Source organism: Colletotrichum spaethianum (genome assembly GCF_022836535.1).
Source record: "Colletotrichum spaethianum MAFF 239500 DNA, contig04, whole genome shotgun sequence".
Lineage (NCBI taxonomy): Eukaryota > Fungi > Ascomycota > Sordariomycetes > Glomerellales > Glomerellaceae > Colletotrichum > Colletotrichum spaethianum.
In genome coordinates this window covers 620,979-644,383 of record NW_026054774.1, presented here as the reverse complement: position 1 = coordinate 644,383, position 23,405 = coordinate 620,979, and the positions used below count along the sequence as shown (strand labels likewise).

At 55.8% G+C, this 23,405-nt stretch overlaps 6 protein-coding genes across 6 annotated transcripts; 2 read left to right on the top strand and 4 right to left on the bottom strand.

The window, feature by feature from the left end:
• Positions 1 to 5,035: 5,035 nt before the first annotated feature.
• Positions 5,036 to 6,921, top strand: ColSpa_02189 (uncharacterized protein; the record flags this gene model as incomplete). The annotated part of the gene is made up of 2 exons (XM_049268401.1): positions 5,036 to 5,823; positions 5,877 to 6,921. 2 exons carry the CDS (start codon positions 5,036 to 5,038, stop codon positions 6,919 to 6,921), a joined length of 1,833 nt encoding a protein of 610 aa, XP_049124358.1.
• A 6,096-nt stretch (positions 6,922 to 13,017) lies between these two features.
• Positions 13,018 to 14,776, bottom strand: ColSpa_02188 (uncharacterized protein; the record flags this gene model as incomplete). Its single annotated transcript, XM_049268400.1, has 5 exons — positions 13,018 to 13,086; positions 13,256 to 13,458; positions 13,543 to 13,576; positions 13,671 to 13,884; positions 14,097 to 14,776. 5 exons carry the CDS (start codon positions 14,774 to 14,776, stop codon positions 13,018 to 13,020), a joined length of 1,200 nt encoding a protein of 399 aa, XP_049124357.1.
• Positions 14,777 to 15,877: 1,101 nt separating this feature from the next.
• Positions 15,878 to 17,507, bottom strand: ColSpa_02187 (zinc finger MIZ domain-containing protein 2; the record flags this gene model as incomplete). Its single annotated transcript, XM_049268399.1, has 5 exons — positions 15,878 to 16,409; positions 16,638 to 16,770; positions 16,801 to 17,268; positions 17,320 to 17,430; positions 17,456 to 17,507. The coding sequence occupies 5 exons, from the start codon at positions 17,505 to 17,507 to the stop codon at positions 15,878 to 15,880; spliced, it is 1,296 nt and encodes a 431-aa protein (XP_049124356.1).
• Positions 17,508 to 18,085: 578 nt separating this feature from the next.
• Positions 18,086 to 19,141, top strand: ColSpa_02186 (THP3 C2A9.11c; the record flags this gene model as incomplete). The annotated part of the gene is made up of 1 exon (XM_049268398.1): positions 18,086 to 19,141. The coding sequence occupies one exon, from the start codon at positions 18,086 to 18,088 to the stop codon at positions 19,139 to 19,141; it is 1,056 nt and encodes a 351-aa protein (XP_049124355.1).
• Positions 19,142 to 19,319: 178 nt separating this feature from the next.
• Positions 19,320 to 19,796, bottom strand: ColSpa_02185 (uncharacterized protein; the record flags this gene model as incomplete). The annotated part of the gene is made up of 2 exons (XM_049268397.1): positions 19,320 to 19,517; positions 19,617 to 19,796. 2 exons carry the CDS (start codon positions 19,794 to 19,796, stop codon positions 19,320 to 19,322), a joined length of 378 nt encoding a protein of 125 aa, XP_049124354.1.
• A 1,851-nt stretch (positions 19,797 to 21,647) lies between these two features.
• On the bottom strand, positions 21,648 to 22,495 carry ColSpa_02184 (uncharacterized protein; the record flags this gene model as incomplete). Its single annotated transcript, XM_049268396.1, has 2 exons — positions 21,648 to 21,992; positions 22,085 to 22,495. The coding sequence occupies 2 exons, from the start codon at positions 22,493 to 22,495 to the stop codon at positions 21,648 to 21,650; spliced, it is 756 nt and encodes a 251-aa protein (XP_049124353.1).
• Between the last annotated feature and the right edge of the window lie 910 nt (positions 22,496 to 23,405).

The following is a 23,405-nucleotide window of genomic DNA, read 5'->3' as shown; positions in this document are numbered from 1 at the left end:
TAAGGTGAGGTGAGGTGAGGTGAGTTGAGGTACCATAGGTAGTAGCCTGGACCTGGGACTTCACAGCAATCGAGTGCGAGTGTGCAGGTTCCCACGTCCACTCCGTTTCTGTCCTGTAGCAAAGTTCGCTCGCCTCACTCGGACGATTGGCTCGCGTCGGGGACCGCGTAGGTCCATTGACGGGTCGTTTTAAACATGTGCCCACTTTTCGAACGGCGCCATCACGTTTCTCCTTCCTAGCGTGCCTTCCCACCTTCCATCTTTTCCCTCCTCCCGGCTTTTGCGGTGGCCGAGTTTTTCCAGAAGTTGAGGAGGCGGATCCACTTACCGGATTGGTGCGAGAACCGCGGGCAGCAAGGGAAGGGAAGGTGAGAGTGTCAGTGGTTGCAGCATCTCGCCTTTGCATCTTCACCAGCGCGTGTGGCCCGGGTCCATCGGTGGAGTCGCGCATGATTCACGTCGCCGATGCATCTCGTCTCCGTGACGTCGCGAGATCCTGCAGCACGCCGTGGGGTTCTTTAGTCCTGTGCCGGGTCATCTGGCGCGCTACGAGACGCGAAAACGCGTGTGATGAATCAGTGACGGCCAACGGTCCACGGACCAAACACACGATGGCCTCTCAGATGCCCTCGCCGCCTTCGTCGAGTGAGGGATACCTCGGATACGGTGCTGGGGGGCGTCGAGATACTTCCTCATACCGCGCACCTACTCTGACGACGAGGCCCGAAACAAGCACCATGGCACACCGACAAAGCAGAATGAGGGTCTTCAAGCTGGTGATGGGCCGCTCTGTATGCGGCCATGAAGCACAGTGGAGCTGGGGCTCACGCGTCTCTTCAGGCTGAGTGGCTGGCCAATGTTGACGTTCCTGCTTGGGCATCACCGGCGGCGTTGGAGGGGGTTTCCGGATGTTGGTTTCCCAGCCACCGTCTTTTTCGCCTTTTTCCCACTCTTCCCTTCTGGTTTGCCGCCCCCTCTTTGTTTCTCCCGATGTTGGAATTGACTTTGGTCCCGTCGGTCAAGGCGGCCGAGATAGGCGATGGGTGGCTTTCAGTGTTCCAGGGATGTGGCTGAGAAGTTTGGTCTGAGGGTACGAGCATGATCCCAACTTACAGGGAGAAGAGGTTGGCCGATTGCGCATTGTGTCTCTCGGGATCGGGAGAACAAACGGGGCGTGCGACTCTGATGAGCAGAAATTTTTCTACGGCATTTCTTAGCCAAGGCCGTTGGAGGGATCGATCGGATCGGGGAGGCATTGTCGTCGGCCTCCTGGATCTCTCAACTGTGGTTCAGTGGTTGACCAGATGATTTGGGAAGATTGGACGGTACGACTCTGGATGGGGGACTCGTCATGCTCTCTATCTTGGAGCCCAAAGGAGCTTGAGCCACTGGCCGTCTTTGTCGTTGATGGAGGGACGGGGTGCGCACCTCCCGCCCTGGCAGGTGTGGCTGCTCGTCGTGCTTCGCCTTGCCATGGCTTGCCTCGTTATCTGATTTGGCTACGATGGCACTGAGAGAACGGGCTGAGCATGACAGTCGATAGCATCATGTCCGAGGGATCTGATACGTACGGGGGTTCGTTCCATCCTGCCCGGGCCGGCTGAAGTAAGCCGCCGTCATCCCCATCTTCCCATCTTAGGTACCGCCGTTGCCCTGTAGCCATTGTCTAGACCCGTGTGATCACCCCACTGAGTACTGAGCAATAGGAGCACCGAGACGAGAAACAGTGGCTTGTTAGTGGATGCAGGAGGGCTGCACTGGGCTTTCGAAGGTCACTCTTGGGCTTTGGGTATCAATAACACCAGCGAGAGCCTATCGCAGCAGAGGGAGCGGCCGTCGATGCCCAACCTGTTGGAGCTGCCCGTCCAGTCTCGTCGTCTCGTCCAGTGGATGCAGCAGACAAGGAAGGGTAGGGCGCCAGGGCGGTCATGTTGTTCCCAAGGACCCTTGAAGCTCACCACTCACCACCACTCAGAGCCCATCTCACCTCTTATTTTTGTATCTTTCCTTCCGTTTTTGGTCATGACAATGGCTTCGCCCATCCAGGTACGAAGGTACGTCATCCTCAGCCTGTCCGGCGGTCGCCAGTGTCGGGCTCCTGGGAAGAGTGCACACCCAAGACATCGTACCCACCTACCTCTCCAAGTCCGGTCTGCCGGCGCTCCATCCAATCGTTTCCCTATCGGCGCCAACGGTGAACGTTCCGTCTCCTCTAACGGTCGCCTCCCCCCAGGGTCCGTATCCATCCGTCGAGCTCTCCGTCTCACGCGCATCTTCCCTGTTCCAGCCTCTGGTCAACTATGTACGTGCCGGACGGACCATGGCCCAAGCTGCAAACCCAACCCCAACCGTCTGTGACCGTGACCGCCATTCCATTTTCGCCCACCAAGCTCCCCCCCTCCGTCTCTCTTTTTTCCTAATTTTTTTCTTCTGGAAAATCTTTTTTTTAATTCCCTCTCGTCTCCATTGGCGGTTCCGGCTTGCGGCCGAGTCGTTTCTCTCGACTCCCTTGACAGACCCGCCCGCCGCCCGCCGCTCGCCTGTGTCTTCCGGCAAGATCCCCGTCCATCCAGACCCGGCGCATCGAGGTCAGGACCCAGAGGTCCAGAATCCAGAATCCCTTGTCATCCCCCTCACCACTGACCCCATTCGTCGGCCGAAGCCTGTCGTCTCCAGCGACCCTTGATTGACACACGCATACCCGGCCACGCTTCCCTCATCAGAGAAGCCACAGGACCGACAGAGCGTACAGAGAGTCCAGTCGGGGCGCAACGGCCGAGCGTGGGGTTGGGTTTCTCTCTGGCTCTGAGCAGTCAGTCTGTCTACCTGCCCCATCCACCTCTCATTTTTCCTTTGCTTACTGGACCTTACTCTTCTTCCACGCCTGCCTTTTGGCCGTTTCTATTCCCAAAGCCCCCCCAACACCATCCTCCAGGGCCCAGAGCGCTTCTTCGGCCTTCAGGTACCTTGCCCTAGTTTAGCACGCCGAACGGTACTTTAGCTTATCATGCTTGCCACCCCTTGGGTACCCGGCTCGAGAAGGAAAGACAAACAGGACACACGGGACGACGGCAGCGCAAGCCTATTGAGTTGATAGAGTCCGTGAGGAGAGTTCAAGGCGGTCTAAATCTAAAGCCAAACGGAACCCCTGCTCAATGCTCCTTTCCTCTGTTCGCGCCCCCTTGTCTTGTCCGTGTCTTGTTCCAAGGAATTATTCTACGGCGCCATCCGCCTGTTCTCTGGCTGTTCGCTCCTCATGCTATGCAACCCCCGTCCTCGCCCGCCATGTTTGGATCAAGCCATCATGGCGGAACTCTGGCGAGATTCCCAAGGGCACTCACCTCCCACCGACGAAGAGGGATCATGTACCATAGCAAAGACAAGCAGCATGTAGCAGACATGCACTGTGAAGGGCCCGAAAGCCAGGGAAGCAGGGAAAAGAGGAGACATCTCGTCTTGGCATCATGATCTCCGTCTGCCACTGCAATGTGTGACCAGTCCTCTACACGCCAAAAAGCGTGCTCTATTACTCGCCCATCTCGTCGGCTGCTCTCTCGTTGCTGACTGGGCTCGCTCACCACACACCCACGCCGTCCATCTGTCGGCCACCCTCCACAAACGAGTGACCACCCACCCACCAATGTGCATCGCATCCCACCCGCGACAGGCTGCCCTCTCTCGATCGGGAGAGACAGAGAGAGAGAGTGGGTGCGCTTCTTCTGCCTCTCCACTCAGCACTCCGTCCGTCTCTTCTTCTCCGTACCGTACCGTACTCCCAGTCATCCGTAACAAGCTCTGGCCGTCTCCCCCCCTCATGTGTCTCTCGCTCAAACTCTCGATTCTCCATCCCGGCTCAGTCGCGCGTTCGTCCCTCTTGTCGTTCCCCACTGACCTTTAACCCTGGACTGGGATCAAGACCTGGGCCAGCCTGACCTTCCACACTACCCACGACCTTACCTTACCTTACTGCTACCCTCCTCCTCCTCCTCCTCCTCCTCCCCATCCCATGTCCACCGTATTCTTCTCGAAGCCAAGCAAGTACCTGACCCCGGCCACCGTTTATGACCAAGTACCTCCTCCCGAGACTTGCGCAGAAGTGCCGCCTTTCCTGTTGAAAATACAAAATCATCCCACTTCCTCCTCCGGCTCTACCTTGCCTGCCCACCAAGAAAACGACATCGCACACCACACACAGCCGTACTCTTCTCAACTCACCACACATCCTGCGCCTGCCGTACATACGTATATACATACATACTTCCGACACCCCATCTTCGACGATTTCCCCGTCGTTGCAACACACAATTGTTTATTATTGTCCCATCATCCCTCTGCCACATACCTCCTTCTCACTCACTCACTCACACTCGCACGCACAACCCCTTCAGTCCTCATCGATTCACGTACATACATACTCGAGGCTTTCCCCGCCCTGTGTCTGACTGACCTCCTCGACTTACCACGAAGATCTGGAGTGCATCGCAGCACCGTACTACACGAAAAGAAGAACCGATCCCCAAGCCTGTAAGTGTCTTCTCCCCCTTCAGGTCGTTTGTTCTACCCTCGTTCTGCACGCACTGCCTTTTAAGCTTCCGACCACCCGCGCATCCCTCATCCCATCCCCACCAACCTCTCACTCATCCCGCTCGACCGCCTCCGCCCTCTGCTTTTTTTTTTCTTTCTTTCCCTGTCTACTTGCCCTCACTCCAGCCTGCGCATCTGCCTCCCCGTGGTGATTTCACAAAAAGCTCGCTTCTTGCCTCTCTGTGCAAGTTCCCGCTGCGTTTTTGCATGCATCATATTCATCACTATCATACACAATCAGCCCCAAGCGCAGTGCTCTCACCAACAAGTTTCTTGAGTGCGCAGCAGCGTCTCCACATCTCACTCAAGCCCAAAAATAAACCCTGGACGATCGTCTTCACCGCCGCCCTCGACTAACACGGCTGAAAAGATTTAGAAAAATAGGCACCATTGCCATCAGAGCACAACATCGCAGTCATCACTCGACGACTGCTAACCACACATACCAGAAATGGTCTCAACGTACCAGATGCCGGCTTACTACAGATCCACACCTTTGACTGTAGACACAACACAAGCGCAAAAGTACTACGAAGAGGAGGACCACAGCATCTTGGACGAAAGCATCTTGGACCACAGCGCACTCGACTCGGGTCTGGAAATGTCGCCTCCCATGGCTGGTAGCCGAAGGGAATCCTTCGCTGTTGGCGGCTCTCTCTTCTCGCCCAAGACGGAAGACTGGCAATCAGTCGACATGCAATCCGTGCCGTCCAACAACCCGTTCCTCGAGCAGCACAACAACAACAACCCTTTCATGCGCCTCGACCATGCTCAGCCCTCTCCTTTCGGCCACCAAGGCAACGCCTGGTCCTTGAGCAACACATCCGGCTCCTGCACTCCCCTGCAGCAGTTCGATGGCATGCCGGCCGAATACGACAACGGCACGCCCATGTTCCAAAGACCCGTCCAAGGCCAGACGCCCTTCACCAACCCTACCGGCCAGATCAACATGTTCGCGCCCATCGGCTCAGGGAACCAGTCCATTCCGACCTCGCCGCAAAAGGGCTGGCTCGGCCAGGCCGAGTCCATGGCCAAGAAGATGCGCCCTGGGAGCCCTACCATCCGCTCGCACAACGACATGAGGAGAGGTGACGGTATCCGGAAGAAGAACGCCCGCTTCGACATCCCTGCCGAGCGCAACCTCAGCAACATCGATCAACTCATCGCCCAGTCCACCGATGAGCAGGAGATCAAGGAGTTGAAGCAGCAAAAGCGACTGTTGAGGAATCGACAGGCAGCGTGAGTACATATTCTCGTGGCTTGAGATCCCCCGTGACTGACAAACAGTATAGCCTTGACTCTCGCCAAAGAAAGAAGCAGCACACTGAGCGCTTGGAGGATGAGAAGAAGCAGTTCACCGCCGTCCTCACCGACATGGAGGAGGAGATGGCCGACATGAGGAAGCAGATGGAGCAGCTGTTGAGGGAGAAGCAGTTCAACCAGGAGTACATTGAGTCGCTCACGATGGAGAAGGAGGAGATGATCCGCTCTCACACGATCGAGACGGGCGAGCTCCGCAAGAAGGTCAGCGTCCTCACCGACCACGTCCAGCGTCTCGAGAACGCAGCCATGACCGCCCCCGCCAACAACGCCTTCGTCTCCAACTACGACGACATGGACGGCATGACCATGCCCGGCACCTGGGACAACGTCAGCTTCCTCGGCGAGTACCCCATGGAGCAGGAAGTCAAGCAAGAGCTTCAGGTCGTCCCGGCCAAGAAGGCCGACACCTCCTTCCCTGCCGAATCCGAGAAGTCCTCGTCGCAGGGCGGCATCCTCTTCATGCTCTTCCTCGTCGGTGCCTTTGTGCTGTCGAGCCGGTCCACCCCCTCCATCCCACGGGTGTCGGAAGATGTCCGCGCTGAAGCCGCCACGCTCCTCGAGAACGTCTTCAAGGACGCCGGCATCAACGAGGCATCCAACACCATGAACGCCGTCGCTCCTCAGCCTTCTGGCGGTTCGTGGGTGGACAACTCCGCCGTGTCCATGGGCGACACGTCCATGGGCGGCGTCGCACCGTCGATGCTCGGCCAACTCGGTGACTCACTCACCCAGCCCACCGATGAGCAGACCAACGAGCAGCTCTTTGGCCTCTCGGCTGCCCAGTACAACGGCGTCAACGCCCAGGACTTCCTCAATAACGCCCCCGAGCGTTCCACAAGCCAAGGACGCAAGAACCTCGCCGACGCCCTCGCGGCGATGCGAAACACAAAACAGTCCGCGGCCGAAGTCTACACTAGATCTCTCCTTTGGGATCAAATCCCCAGCGAAGTCGTCAGGAACTTTGCCAAAATGGTGTCGGAAAGCAACAGCGCCAAAGTGGGCGCTAACGAATAACGAAGACAAAAGACAAACGACCCCATGATCATCACGTTCAACGAATCTCAACTCCCTAGCACCAAAAAAAAAAAAACCGACAAAGTTACCCTTTTTTCTGACATTATCTTTTCTTCTTTTCGGCCGAATCTCGTCATACACTTCTACCGCTCCCGCGGAACAAAACCCCCTCTCCCCAGACATTGTTGCTCACGCACCAAACAAAACCTCTTTTCACCGGCCATGATCGAAGCTCTTCGGACATATTCTTCACCCATCCTTTTTTGTGCTTTCCAATTTTTTGTTTGTTGCTTTTCGGGCATGTCCCATATTTCCTCTCGGTATCTAGCAAGCGAGCGAGCATTCTTGGAATTCTGGTCTGATATCACTGTGTTTCTTCACATATCTAGTTTGGTATCTACTGCTTTTTCAAGGCGAGGCGGGGGTCGCGCGTGGGTCGACCGGCCGGGGGCAAGGGAACACGGGACGGCCAAGCTTTTCCGATGCTTGTACAATGGGAAACTAGGGGGCCAGAATGGGTTTAGGAATGGGATAGGAGGGGGGTTGATGGGCGGATCTTGGGTTCATCGGAGGAGAGCAGGTCTCACAAACTATGAGGGACGTCATCTCACAAGGAGGGAGAGAAGGCAAAGGTGTTTGGATGGGACTGTGATTTTGTTTCCTTTTCAATGTCTTGTTTCTTTTGTTTTGTGTTTTCTTTTGTGCAAAGAAGGACAGCAGCAGCAGCAAGCAGAGCGCGCGCACAGAGTTGCAGATTGTTTTTTATTTTGGTTTTTTGGACGAGAAACGAGAGAGCGTCTCGCGACGAAACGTGGAAACGGAAATGAGTCGAAACGAACCTCATGAATCAATGACAGTCAAACGAAACGAAATATCATCACTGCTCTTCGAAAGCGCTTATTTGTCCCCCCCCGTCATCATTGTTTAATCTTGTCCGCCATCTTTTTTTTTTTGTGTTGCTCGGCCGTCTCCCGCGACATAGCATCACACGTACAAACCGACCAAACAGCCAGCACAGCGAGGATAAAAATAAACATTTTGGGTGCTCGGGTGACCGAGCAGGCAGCCCGTCGTTGCTTCGATCTCTTCTATTAGTGACCTCGATAGGAGGGTCTTTTTTTCTATTTGTGTAGTTACTTTTGCAATGCCAAAAGATAATACCATGAAACTTGTTCCCCGCCATAATTGGGTTTCCATATAACTTGTGAGAACACAAGTCGTAGCGTGACATTGTGACTTATCACGATGGGGAGCAGATGACACTGCGTTTTCCCTGGTCGTCGCCGCCGCCCCGCGAACAAGTCTAAAAACTCGCGGCGTCGCATCTCCTGTGCCCCATCATGCGTCGCTCCAACCCGCGAGGAGCGCCGCGGGAGACCGGGGGGGGGGGGGGGGGCGGTTTTGCAGGTGAGCAGAGGCTGAGGACACTTTCCTAGGCAGCTGGACCTGGTGAGCCGGGTAGAATGGCGACGGCCGCGTCAAGGTGATGGGATGTGGTCATCTTTCGTCTAGGACGGCATGCCATTGGGGGGGCCAAACGACACACTGGGATGCGGGGGGGTAGACATCCAAAAACCTGGCCGACGGCGGGCGGATTTTTACGGATATGGCACGGCGGCGGGAGGGACGAAAATGTGAACGGACGGGGGGGAAAGAGATCTATCGAGATCCATTGGCGTGTGCTGCGGTTTCTGCGTGATAAGATGGGCAATTGGACGTATTAGCATGATCGGTCCCGGTTTCCGAGGGGGGAAGAGGGTGGGATGTGCATGGCGTGAACGGGGGGGAGAGTATGGGTGTGGGTGTGACCGGGCATTCCCCCATGTTCAGATCGAAAAGGGCAACCTGATTTTTGACCAGTGAGGCGCGAGAGAAGTGGGTGAGTGACCTGCGCTCTCCGGGAATAGGTAGCGAGAGATTTTGTTTGGGTGGGAGGGGGGAGGATTCTCCTAGAGGTCACTCGGGGTGAGGTTACCTTGGTCTGAGGAGCATCAGGAGGGGGGGTAGGAGGCGACGTTGGAGCGGGAGCAAAGGGGACGGCGAGGGCACCGAGGCCCGCGTCCTGAGTCTGAGTGGTTGAATAGCCATTGTTGCGTTTTCCGAGGCCGGGGATTGGTCGATAATTAAGGGTGTTGTGATGACCTTTTCTGGATTCGGGGCGGCGCGTGAGATGGCGCGGCGCGCGAGAGGTAGGCTGAGCCATCCAAAGATGGTGGCATGCGGGTACGAGAGACGGACTCTGGATTCGGGGGGACTTGGAAAGGATGAAGGCTCCTGGGATGGGCGGGGTGAGCATCTAGGGGGTTTGGGGGGCTCGGAGGCGAGCTCCAGACAATGGAGCTGACGATAGAATGGGATTGTTCGGGGCTTTGGAGCTTCAAGCGCGGGAGCTTGGGCTAGGTATGTCCATTGTGCGTAGCGTCGTCTTTGTCGCTTTTGCGGGTGAGGAAGATGGACGTCAAGCCACACTTGTACACGCACGCTAAGGAGGGATGGCCGGGCGGAGCGGAGGATGGCGATGGATTGGGACGGTGGTGTGCCAAGAGCAGTCTCGTTCCCCCCCAAATCTAGAGTCGAGAGACGCAGATGACGGGTGAGCTCATTCGGTTTCGTGAGATCGCTGCCCGAGATGGGCAGGTGAGACAGGGCGATATGGAAATGAGTGGACAGCAGTTTTTCGAGATATCATTGACCTTTTGTCGGGTATTTTCGACGGGTGAGATACTTGAGATAACCTTGCGCTGAGATGGGATTGGGAAGGCAAGACGACAGGCAGACATACACACACACACACACACACTCTCTCTCTCTCTCTCTCTCTCTCTCTCTCTCTCTCTCTCTCTCTCTCTGTGTGTGTGTGTGTGTGTGTGTGTGTTGCTCTCAGGGTAGAAGGGGCAGGCAGAGAAAAAGAGAAGAGGTGTGACTCATCGCATGGCCTTCATTGGGGGTTCGTGCTGCGTCGAAAAACGAGGACCGTCGTGATGGCCTGCGTGTCTTAGACACTCGAGAGGCCGCATGCTTGGGCTCGCGCTCACGGGAGCGAGGGCGATGCTGCGCGGTGATGGCATGTCGAAGCATGGGCATGACATGTTTTCTCTTCTTTTTCCCCCGGATCCCTCTGGTCCCGTCGCTCGCCAGTCTTGGTTTGCATGCCGCCGTTGCATGTTGCAGTTCAAATCCAGAAACCCAGGTGTAAGTCATTCGAGGATCGTATGTATGTGTAATACATGACAGGAAGCAAGTCATCCTAGCGTCCTCACCCCGGCTCCTCTTCACCAAGCAGCAGAACCGGCCTGCGAACAGGGAGCACGCCAACGGCAACCTAGGCAAGGTTGAGCTCTGCGGCGAAAATGCGGTGAAGTAAATCCTTCCGCGGCGTCGCGGTTCTGCATCCTGGGGATCCCATCCTCGAGCGTTAGTGACGCGCGCTTATGCCGTCGGTGAAGAGACGGCCTGGTGGCAAAAGGGGCCCGAACCACTCGCCCTCGCTCACCCTACGCACTACCCGCTTCCGTTCACCTTGTAGTCCAAACTGTCCTAATGCCAAGGTGTGGGCAGGTGAGCAGTCATGATGCAAAGCTACAACGCGGACATTCTGCAAAGTTCGGATGTCGTTCGTCTCTCTTGCCGGAAAAACCGCCCGCGATCAAGACCGATGAAGCGGGGATCGGCCCTAAGGTGAGGCCAAGGTGAGTGTTAGTGCTAGCCTACAACAAGCACCCGAAGAGCGAGAGGGCTAGAGCTGATGACGTTGCATCCGTTCATTGGGCATCCGTGTGCTTTAGCTCTCGAGAGACGCTCCTAAACCTGCTTGGAATGTTCCTAGCCATGCAAACTCCTGCGTCGCGATGATTGCAGTTCCCCGTCTGCTGAACAGACGAACGCCTGCTCCGTGGTGATTCGACGCGGAGGGAGCACCGGTATCAGGTCAAGTATGCAAATCATACACACACGCGCGCGCGCGCCGCCAGTCCGCCACGCCGGCGAGTTCGCGAGCTCGCCGGGTTTCCTGAGATCTGGTTCCCCGGAAGGATTCTCTCCATCTTGCGACTAAAGCACGTCCTACTGCATCTCTAAGGAAACCGCCCATGTGAAGCCTCGCACATTGGCGGATTACGTACAGCGGTCATGACGACCATCTCTCGCGCCTTCGGCCTCAGCTTGGACTCAGTCCAACACCGCCGTTTCGGGACCCGCGCGACGGATCGGCGAGGGAAGTCGCGCAGGAAACGGTGAGGGAAGGTGGACGTGAAACGGTAAGACGGGCTGTTCTCCTGGCTGTTCTCCCCCAGGAAGAACGTAGCTAGCTTCCGCCTTTCCCACATGAAGCCACTCGCATGACTTTCACGTTGTCACCAGGCGTGGAGAGCCGTCAAGAATGCAGGACGATGCATGTCTCATCGAGCGCTGTCTCACCGAGCACATTCCCCCTCGGTGTAGCCCCAAACTTTGCAACCCGTTAGAGACGCTGCGATTCCTCTTGTGCAGCAGGCCAAACGCCCACCATGGACGCCCTCGTCCAGCTGTGCCCCTGAGCTCGCGGAAACTTGCAGGTCGTGAGAAGGGCGGAGACTCTTGCTCGCGCGCAAAGGCCATGCCGTGAATCGCAGGTTTGTAGGAGTCGCGTGTGTGCCAATAAAAACTTATCGTGCAGCAGCTTCTAACCCCCTGTTCTCTTCTGTATCCTTTTTAGGGGACGATGGAACGGTGGTCGCAGGACGACAATGTGCCGGAGGGTACCCTATCTCGGGCCGGCCGAGAACAGACGCCGGGCGTTCCAAGGGGGGCCGCCCGGGTACCGATGATTGCCTATTCCGTCTCCGCCATCGGCCGGGTCAATCGGGACAAGACCGGGAAAGTGCAAATCTCAACTTGTATTATGCTTTTGTGATATCCGACCTAGCGATGTGTTGGGTATGTTTAGACGGCAAATGTCAAAAAGAGCCCCTTTCGGCCCTCACGAAAACTCCTCGGTGTAAGCAGTAAATCCACCAGCAACCACTCTACCCAGACAAGCCGTGTGGCTCAGCCTGCACAGTCAGCTCAGCGCGGCTGGGTTCCCAGACAAAAGAGGGCCCGTACCGATCCGCGACAGCTGCCTGCGTCCCCCTCTTCACTTCCCTCCAGCTCCCCACACCTGCGAGACCTGCAGACCCGTCGGTCGGCCCACGGGTGCACAGCATAGGCTGAAGAACCCCGCGCCGCGCATGGGTATAGGATATCAGTTGTCCATTCGCTGCTGTACGTTCGCGCCACCCGAATTGCGATCACCGTGCTCCCCATGCCATCATTCGGGCGTTGCTCATAGGAGGAGGAAGGGGGGGGCAAGCGACAAATAGACTGCTCTTTCGCGTTGTTGTACCGTTTCCAACCACTGCAACACTGTTCAGCGCGATTCAGGGGCGACGGCCAGGAGGGCATACCCGCCGTGCCGTGTGACGATCCTGGGCGTCGGTGGCACCGCGGCAGGAAGAAAGGGAATCGCCGACGGGAGCCGACGGGACTGCACGGGACTGCCGTCCGTACGCACCCGTTTCGAGTATGCGACGCCGTGTCACCGTCGGTTCGGCCGTCTGACGCACGCGCAGCGCCCTCTGGTTACTTCCACCTTTGCTGCCTACTATTTCTTCCCTTTGCCGGCATCCGGGTCGTACTTCTCCTTCCAGATCCTGTTGGGTTGTCTTCGTTAGTCTCAGTGTCACACAGGGTATTGTTTGATCACAATGGGGCAAGGTTATGTGCAATGGCCTTGGGGAACAAAGGACAAGAAAGAGCAGGCAAGGGGCCGCAATGCACCACTTGGAAAGCCCCATCGAGACTCGGGGTGTCTGCACTTGAGGGCTGCGGCCCAACGCAAAAAAGCTTGCTGCAGCAGGTAATTGCGTGCAGCTCCGGACGCTCACTGTCGCCCAAGAGGATGAAAGCAGGGCGAGCTGCCGCAACAGGGGGCGGGAGACCTCGCCAGCCTATCAATGCCACAGCGCAAAAGTCATCCGCGACAGGAGCTGCAGCTGGCTCCCCCCTCGGTGGTGCATATACCGGATCCGACCCCGGGGAAACCCAAAGATGCCAGTGGGATAAAGGGCCAGGCTCGACTTACCAGGAGTTGCCTAGTGTTTTGTTGCCGTTCTTCTCGGCCAACCGGTAGTAACGGGCTGCTGCGAACTGGACATGTTGTCAGCCTCATGTGATGAAATCAAGCATGCGCCGTGCGCGGGTGTCGAGTGCGGCCGCTTTTCACGGCCGCTGTGTTGATGCCCAACCCAACCAAATAACTTTGCTGACGACCCAAACTGGTCTCCAAACAGGAATCCGCGCACATCCCATGACACACGCACTTGCTGATGCAAGCCACAAGTATTCTGGGGCTGTTGAGGCTGATGCTGTTCTCCTCCAGGGGCAAAGTCCCAGGTCTTGGTTTGCCGACTCCGACATGCTCGGCATCGCAAAGCAACGAGTGATATGTGATGAAACGTACCTTGTCCTTCTTGCATCCGAAGCCCTCGAGATAGCACCAGGCGACTTCATTCATGGCGTCTGAGAAGAGCAAGGCTGGTTAGCGTACCAAAATATTCCTGTTGGGCCTCAATGCACAGGAACGCATCATCGGGGCATACTCACCAGTGTCTCCGAGGTTCGCCGCTGTCTCATAATACTGCCACGGGACGTTAGTTCCAGCCGCTCAGGCATTACTACGACTTCGTATACGTTTGTTCGCTCTCCTAGGTTCTGTGGACGGTGCAACTCACCTGCTTGGCCGCGATTGGGTCCTTCTCGGTGCCCCAGCCGTGTCTGAAGGAGTTCGCCAGCTCGAAGATGGACAGGACGAGCTCGCCCTTAGCAGCACCACCCTTCGTTAGCCCGGCCTTCAAAGCCACTTGCTCAACGGTTGCTGCATTCGATGCCGCTGCGGAGAGGAACTTGATAGCCCCTTCTGGATCAGGCTCGCAGCCCCAGCCGTGCCTGTGAACAGTCCCTAGTCAGTATTCGCGTCATAGAGACCAGAGCGTCTAGCCATCGTGGCACCTGTCAAGAGCCGCCAAAGCCTCCGATGCAGTGTGATCGCCCTCGTCCGGCGAGCCGCGACGCTCGCGCACAAGACCATCTCGTAGGTGCGGAGAGGCACGATCAACGTTGCCGCGCAGGGTCCAGACCAGTCCAAGCAAGGGACTTACCTCAGAGCAAGGCCGTATAGAAACTGGCTGAGGGTGTTATTCGCCCCTTTCGGATCAGCCAGACGGGCAAACATGGCCGTCGAGTTCTCGAAATCCCCTGCCTCGTGCAGCCGGATGGCCTCCTGGATGTTCTCGTCGATGGCCGGAGACGATACCGCCGCGCTCAGAGACCGTCCCCTCGTCGTGCTCCCAGAGTCCTTATCACGCGAAGGAGTCGCAGGTCTGCTCTTGTTCGCCGACGCCAGGATCGTCGCGCGCTTCTCCCATTCCACCTCCTGCTCGCCCTCGGCCGTGGTTATGATGTCGGGTAGGTTCTGCGGCACGTTGTCCGACGAAGCCGGCGAGCGGCTAAGGTGCAGCCGTTCCGACAGCCGTCTGCCATCTTTCCTGTTAGGCGACGAGCTCGCTTGCGAAGAAGCGGACGCGCTGCGCGATCGGTTACCGAAAAAGACGTCGAGGCTGCGCCGGGGCTTCTGGCCGCCGACGCTGTCGTTGGGGTTCAGGAACTGCTCCTTCGCATCGCCCGTGGGATAGCTCGGGGGGTGGATGACCTCCTGTGTGTTGGTGTCTGATCGAATGAATTTGAATTCGGGGGCCGCCAGCCTGTCTACGGCATCCTGGCTGCTGGTGTCGCCATTGTCGAGGTGGTCCTTTTTCTTGAGTATGTCGCGTAAGCCCATGATGACGTCTGACGATTAGTGCTGTCCTGACGGACTGGTATTAGAACTTGAGCACAGGACTGAATGAAGACACGAGCAAGCACAGAAAAGGTATATCTGGTCGAAGAAAAGTAAATATCAAGTCTCCATGAAGAAGAACAGCTTGGTTATGTTGGGTTCAGCTTCGTCACGGTTGTTGCTATATTCGGCTTCGGGAAGAACAGCTGGGTGCAGTGGCGGCCGACAAGGGGCTGAGTAGACGGCGGCGGTGCACTTCAACGACGCGAACCCTCCATAAAGGTAAGGCAGCCCTCGGAGGATCAATCCACGATGGCCATCAAATGACGGGGCTCCCGTTAGCGCCTCGTCAGCGTCTAAGCCCGAGAACAAAGGGCTCTCAGTCACCACCAAAAGTACGTGTGTGGCGCTGGTCCCCGAATCAATGGTGGGCCATTCGAGTAACAAGAGGGGGTCTTTTGAGATGCTGGTGTGTCAGCGCAAGCAAAATGTCATCAGACGGGTAGCTGGATTCAGGAGGTTACAGGGGGTGAAAACTTTGGATGAAGGTTGGCGGGGTAAATTTCAAAATGTAAAATTTAATTGATCTAATTGAGACACCCTGGAGCACTCGGGGGTCGGCCCGCACGCGGAAATGATGCTTGGCCGAGGTCAAAATTTGGCTGCACCGTCATGGCAGCTTCCTGGATGGAGGTTTCCCAATTTTACCACATAATTAAGGGTTGGTCGCATGTATACATATCTTGTCGGTATATTGATTGTCACGGGTCAGGAAGTGTTTGTTCCAATAGTTTCTTTTGTCTCTATCCTTTTCTATAATGCTTCTGTTTCTGTTTCGTCTTCTTCTTCTTCATCTTCTTCTGCTTCTTCCTCTTCAAGCGTGGTATCAATACCCGCGATCATCCTCTTCTTCCTCTTCTTCTTCTTCTCCATGGGTATCGCTTGTGGTTCTCTTCTCAGCCGTTCCCGTAACCTGAAATACGCCCACTGCAAGGGAGCCTCGCGGCCTCCCTGGTCTGGACTCCCTCATGGAGGGGATAGCAAACATGTCAGTAAAGAAGAGAAACCGGAACGGCCTTCTCCATATGTGGCACGAGATCACGATCAGAAAGAGATAAAGTCCTTCTGGACCTTGAAGTCAGTATCATCACCAGCGCCGTCGGTGATAAACTCCTCGACCTCGTCCGAGTCCACGTCGTCGCTGTCGACGGGCTCATCATCGCTCGACAGGTCCTCTGATTCGTCCTCGTCTGTGCGCTTCCGAAGGACGCTTGCCCTCTCGCGGTGAAGAAGCTTACAGCCCTTGTTTTTACACTTGCCCGTATTGCTGAAGTCGGGGCACTCAAAGACATGCCGCTCTTCGCACTCGTCCCCCTTGTCGCAGTAGCCGTACATGCCGAACGAACGGCAGACCAGGGCACCTGGAGACACACTAGAGTGAGCATAGGGGCAGTTGGGATTCGCACAGTTGCCCTTGATGAAGTGAACGCATGTCGGGGTGCGTTGGGGCGTCAAGTCATGGGAAAGATCACAAGACTCCCCATTGGCGCAGTTCCCTTGTGCAACAGCTCCCGGCAGACGGCCACTCTTGAAGCATCGTGAATGTATCGACAGGCCGGTCCCTTGGCGCATGACCCTACATAAAATCGCCGTGGTTAGTGGTGTCCAGTACTTATCATACCCACTTAAGCAATAATCGTCAAGTTTGTTTGAGCGGATAATGGGTGAGCGGCCGGATTGAGATTGTGAATGAAATACCAGTCAGCGAAAACATGCTGCAAGGCACGTCGACCTTTTTTACGCCAGTTTGGCTGAGGAAGTAACTGAAGTTAGCGGCTGTCGATCAAAGTATGGATGATCATACCGTTGAGCTTTGAGCACACCGGCCCGGTATAGATTGCCGGTCTTGCTTCGATGGAACTTGACACCTCCGACAAAAGCGACTTTGGGCGTCGCGCTGACGGGATGGAGATCTCCTAAGAGGTTGTGAGTGTACTCTGTCAGAAAGGAGAAACGTGGCAACGCACCCGACACCTTGATGAGCTTGCTCCCGCTGTGGGCGACGCGGAAACGAATGCCATGGATCTCGACCTCGTGGTTGCCTGTAGCTGTGGGATTAGTAGGAGTGGGCGGCACTCTGGCTTGGCCTCCGTAACGATGGAAGTGGTTGGCAAGCTGCGACTGCTCGCGCACATCCTGCTGGCGATTCTTCTGCTGTCGTGATGCCTCGATGGCCTTGACATGCGCTTCGTTGTTCTTCTCGTAGACGGCCGAGTTGATCAGCGACCTCTGGCCGCGGGTGTTCTTGGAGATCCAAGCGCCGGATGAATTAGCTGGGCCAGATGCCTCGGGGGTGGGCGAGTCGGATGGCGGTGTTTGCGTTCCACCGTTGTTAAGTACCAAGGATCGATGGCGAAACCCCGAGGGGCCTCGGGTAGAGGGGTACGGCTCGACGCGATGCTTGTGGGGGAAGCCGCCGTGTCGGTGAGTGTTGTCTATATCGTGTAAGCGCCGAGTTGCACCCTGGAGAATAGTTGTACACATACTTCGGCTGTAGGAGGCCTGGGTACTTGGGACTGATTGTACGCCAGCCTGCTGAGCCTTGTGAAGATTGATCTTGCCTGTTTGCCACCAAATTAGAACCCACGCAGTTTTCACTGTTTGTTAGTGATGGAGTATTACCCGCAAGTTGACCGATCCTAGCCAACAATTCCTGTTCTTCCTGAGAGGGCATTTCGTTTGTTTGAGCGTCGCGCAGTGTTTTCGGACCAAATGTGTTGGGTTTGGCGAAAGGGATATTGCTGTTGCGATCGCAGGTGGTGTGTGAATGAAGAGTAGAAGATGAGATCACCGCGCCTGTAGTGGGAAGGAGACGCTTTGGCTTTGCCCTTGATCGGGGGGCCAGTGGAGACAGTCTGCTGTGACCCACTTTACAATGTTGAAGACCCACCATCCAATCCCAACTGAGAATGGCTTCTGCTGCAAGGCTGAGAGAGAATGTGAGGGAAGGAGCTCACTTCGTCCGCGTCTTCTCCCTTTGAATTTGGTGAAAATCCGACCAAGCCACTTTCCCCCCATCAATCCTCAAGAATACCAAGCGTTGACGTTCGGTACACATACCGTCCATCTTATAGTATCGCACTCCTAGGTACTCAGGGAACCTTCACAACCCAAAGACCTCTTTAAAAACCTTTGTCAAACGACAAGACCTTATTTGACAGTTCAAGACCCGACTCGACCTTTGACGACGAACCCGGACCACCCCGATCACCCGATTCGTCAACACGCTGTTCGAGAGCCAATAAGATAACCATGGCATCGTGGGATCTTTTAGATGACAAGGAGGAGCAGGAACTGCACAAGACGCGACTGGTTAACATTGAGGAGAAGCCCTTCAAGCGAATTACGAAGAGACTTGTATCCATCACCACAATCGCAAACTCTCAATTGAAACAGCAACCTACTCCGCCACCCGAGGGCGCGAACGGCGAGAAGGAAGACAACGTCGAGACGAAACAGGAGGCTGCCACCAAGACGCTTCGAGAGATCGATCAGATCAAAGACGACCTCACCCTCGACTTCGCCGCCTTCGACAGCAGCATCGCCCGCCTGCAGTTCCTCCTCGACGCCAACGTTCGCGAGCGCGAGCGCTACAAAGCCGACCAGCAGCGCATTCTCGAAGAATGCCAAAACGTTCGGGGCAACAACGCGCGGCTGCGCGAGCAGCTTGAGGGAGCCAAGGCCACGCTTGCCCAACGCAAGGAGTACGATAAGCTCGCCAACGCGCTCATGGCTAAGGGCCTGCGCCCGCGTGGGGAGCAGGAGTCGAACCTGAAGAAGCTCGAGGAAGAGATTCGCGACCTGGAGAAGGAGAGCGAGACGTATGCCGTCACCTGGCGCGAGCGCCGCGACCAGTTCAGTAAGATCATGGACGAGGGCATGCTGCTGCGCAGACAGATCCGCGACGAGAAGGAGGAAGTCGAGAGACGCGAGGGCATGAACGAGGACGGCGAGGAGGACGGCGAGGCTTCGAGAGGTGGACAGACGCCCAGGCACGTCTCGAGCGGCAACGTCACGCCGCACCCGGACAGCGGCGCGGTGCCGAGACCGACTTCGGCGCTGGATGGCCAGTCGGAGGAGCAGGGAGATGGTCTCAAGCCGCGACCGGGTGGCCCGGGCAGTTTCTCGCGGTCAGGCAGTGCTGTCCCGAGTCAGAACGGCACACCTCGCCCCCAAGACGACGATGACGAGATTGAAGAGGGAGAGGACGTTGAGATGGATGATCAACAGGACACTCAAATCACTTCAGGAGGCGACACGCCTCACATCACGGTGGATGCTCCTGATAGCATGGAGGTTGACAACTAGACATGGGGCGCACAACAGTCCGGAGAGACTCATACATAGTTCAACTGAGATACCCATTAAAGCAGGCTGTCAAAAAACTTGCTCATGACGCTTCCTGCCACTGAACACAACGCAATCCCTAGACCTGAGTTTTTCTAAATTTGATACACGACAGAAAACAAAACAAGAATCACGCTCATCAAGCCGAGCCAGTGTCGGTCACGTAGGTCTTCTCCTCCTTGCCCTTGGCGAGCGCCTGCTTCGCCGTCTCGAGCTCCTCGGGCGATGCGCCGCCGCTCTCGGCGAGGGCGATCTGCTCCTCGAGCTTGACGGTCGCGTCCTCGACGCGGGTTCTCAGGGCGGGGAAGACCTTTTGCGTCTCCTCCACGGCGAGTTTCTGGGGTGGGCTCGTTAGCATCTCTTCCGTCCGAAGAAAACATGGCAGACGCTCGGTGTCTTGAGACGGGGCGGTCTGAAGTGAGGGGTAGCAACATACCAGCTGTCTGAGCATGTACTCCCGGTTTCCGTCCTCGTCGGGCTTGCCCTCCGTGATCTCCGCCTCAAGTGTGGCGACCTTGGCCTTCTGCTGGATGAGCTCCTTCTCATAGGAGATCTCCTCCTTGAGGAGTCGGGTGACCGAGAGGGTCGCGACGGTAAGTTGGGAAGGGGGCGCCATGATGGTGTGTCTTTTGGTTTTTCTTTAGAGTTTTGGTGGGGTCTGGATTTTTTCTTTAACAAAGATGGGAGGTGGTGGTTTGCTGTGAGAAGTGTCCGATGGTTAGAAAGTTTCGCTAGGGGGACCGCTTGAGAATGAGTCTTCGTTGGAGGTCGAGGTAGGCTCCGAGATTACCTGTATGCTTCCCTGGATTCTTTCCTGCTTTTGTTTACACGGGATCCCGGTCGTTCTCTGCTGCTTGGCTGGCTACGTCAAAGGTGTGCAGGCTGGTGCCTTGGAAGCCACATTACGGTGGGGTGGTTTTCACGGCGGGGTGCACCCCGGCAACCTTGCCTCAGCTCAGAGCTGTTCTGAACTCTGCCGCCTTTGTGCAACTTCAGAGGAACATCACATACTCTCCAGTGACTAAGGCCAGTAAAACGTTGATTTTGAGTTGTTTCACTTCTGAGAGGCAGCCATTTCAACCTCTCACTGGTGGCGGAAGCCTTGGTACCTACGCGGCCCCAGCAACCCGGAGAACACCGGTCGAACCGTGGCCAGAGCTGAGTCCCCTCTGATGCCTTGGTTTTCAGAAGCACAGTAGGTGGTTTGGGATGATTATGTTGAAGCTGCTGGCAGAGCATTCGACAATGGTTGAGGTTGCTTTGTCGCAGTCGGTCACGTCTTGAATGACCTGTTTTCTGATTACGCGTTGACGGCCTGAGATCAAGGTTCCAACGGATAGCTTGGTGCGTTTGGAGGTATTTGTCTTTGCATCGCCCACGGAGTCGATTTATTTTGATACTAGGCTTAACATTGTGATCCAACCATCCTGGAGGGATTTGGCACCTTGGAAGATCAGAGAATGAGCGTAACATCAAGAAGTAGCTTATGAGACAACAACAGAGTGGTCATCGGCCATTCTTCGAATGGGCTAGTGTTAGTCTTGCACCAACCGATAATGGAGCGAACCTGGCGGCGGGCTGCAGACGGATCGAAATGCAACCATCCGAAGGGCCAGGCATCGCTTACGATTCCTGCTTTGATAAACTTAGTTGCTTTTTGATAAACTTAGTTTGGACCTCCGCTCCAGATTTCTGCTAACCAAAGGGTTCATAATGACTACCAATGTGAGAAACTCGAGTCCTGTCAACCCGCACTTGTATACTGCTATGATACATCATAACCATGGATGTGCTCGAATCGCCCGGTGATTTGGTCGTTAGGTGCAGCACTGATAGTCGATACAGCCCACGCCGTGACTATTAACTCTATCAAATGATTCGGCATAGTGACGAGATGGTATTGTTCCAGCTGCGTTCTCTAGCTGAGGTGGTTTGGACCAACTCAACACTCGACTGGCCACACTTCCCGGGTTTGACGACTTTCAACCCGGTTTTTCAACCGTGTGTAACACCCAAAGGAGAAGACAATCATCAGTATCGGGATACTACCAGATATGGCCTCCAGTAAAAACCTATTGGGAGAATCAAACCCTCGGAAATACGTACCCAGTAGGAGACGACTCGGCACTTTCATGGGCTGTTTGGATGGGGAAACGGCTATATACCATGGCTATTCAAACGAACCTAGCTGGGAAATTAGATTTTGACAATCTGCATGGTTCCTGAGCTATTCGAAAAACCATGGTGCGAACCGTGGCACCCCCCTCCATTACAAAACGTCGAAATACTGCCCTGACATCGCAACATCTTCGAGCACAGGAGCGGCGCATGTATCGCACACCAATCTCAACTGATACGGAACACACATCGAGTTACTTCTCCACAACCATCGATCCCGCAACTCTTGGAAAGCAAACCAAAAACAGACAAAACACAAAAAGTCAAGCGGCCCGAAGCGTGAGACATTCTAGCTCGCAACGGCCTCGACCCCCCTCTTGGCCGCCGACTCGATCAGCTCAGCCGTCTCCGCAACATGGGACAGAAATGGCGAGTGCGCCGACTTCCTCCGCAGCTTGACCGCCGCGGGCCCCAGCAGCCGCTGCATCTGCTCCTGCGCGAAGAAGGGCACCGCCCCGTCGTTCTCGCAGCCGACGTACATGCACTCCACGTCGTGCCAGGGCTCGTACGTCACCGTCTCCTCGAATGACGCGGTCGTCTGGTGCTTAAGGAGGCCGATGGCCCTCGCCCGGGCCTCGGGGGCGACGTCTCCGTAAAAGGCCTCCGTGGGGGTCACCACGTGCATGCGGCCGTCCTGGTGGCAGAAGAGTCAGCACTTGACGATGCGGCACTGGCCCTTTGGGTTTTCGCGTCTTGGGGAAGGAAGGGTGTCCGAGGAAAGCTGACCTCAACTTTTGCAAACGCCGGATACTTGTTGCCCGTCAAGCTCAGGATGGACTGCCCCTTGGGCCCGACAAAGGCAGCGAGGTACATGAATAAGATGACGCCTCCGGCCTTCTCCTCCTCGGCCCGCTTCTTGTAGCCGTAGCCGTTGACGGCCTCCGCGCCGGCAAGGCCGCCGTAGGAATGGGCAACGATGACAATCTGCTTGCCATGGCCGGCGAGCTCCTCGAGGACGGCCCGAACGGCGGCGGCGTCGTCGTACAGGCCTTTGGTAGGCGGCTCGGCGCCAACGGACGGGTAGGCCACGCCCCTAGTCTCGTACCCCCTCTGTTGGAGCTCGTCGCGGATGCTTTGATAGTGCTCTGGCGAGTGCCAAGCCCCGCCGGCGAAGACCACAACAGGTTTGGTCGACATTGTTGATGTAAGCTGCGGCGGAGAACGAGAGCTTGTCTTCTCTTCCAGTGGAGCCTGGATCGAGCGCTTCTCAGGAACTGGATTCGACTTGGGAATCCTTCCACCCGCCTCCTGTTTATGTATCCGTTCGTCTAGTTCTTTGGTAGGCGGCGGAGGGGTCAAATCGGGAATACAGTCATCTTCAGCAATAAGCGCTTAACTTACCTGAGGTGTTGAAGGATCCGGCTCGGACTGCTGGCGAATCATCCCAAGCCAAGACCTGGGAAACGGTTGGGGATCTGATCGCACACAAGTATGGGTTAGTGACTTTTGCCAGTTAGAACTGATATCATCCTTACGAAACTAGGATTGTTTGGCATTGGAGACATGTGATCATTATTGGGTTGGCTCAAAGGAACGCCTTGGCTCCATCAATTGACTGGCAGAATCGGACTCGATGCGGTTACCCCAAGTTTTTCCTTTGACCAAGTAAAAGGCCATATCGAGTTTGGCTTTGTCGGATTTAATATCCACCATCGAAGACCATTACCAAGTTTGTGACAAAGCAGGCTTACCAAGTTCGTTATAAATCTCATTGTGGCATCAAATCAGGCATAGTGAATGGCAGGAGGATATGATAAGTTGAAAGCATTATGATTTATATACTACTTAGAAGTGCCACGCGCGGCCTCGTTGCATGAAATTTGCCCATATCCCCGGTGTCCCACCGTCAAGAGTATATTTGTGCACCTTATAATAAGCCCTCAATCATATATCTATAGTGACTGTGTGGTTTGTCCCTCACAACTGCGAAGGGCTTCCTATGTCTATAAGAGGGTCCAAAGAGAAGAAGAAGAAGAAGAAGAAGAGTATGATATCGCTTATGAAAATCAGAAGAGAGGTATATAAACACCAAGAGCCCAAGTCTATG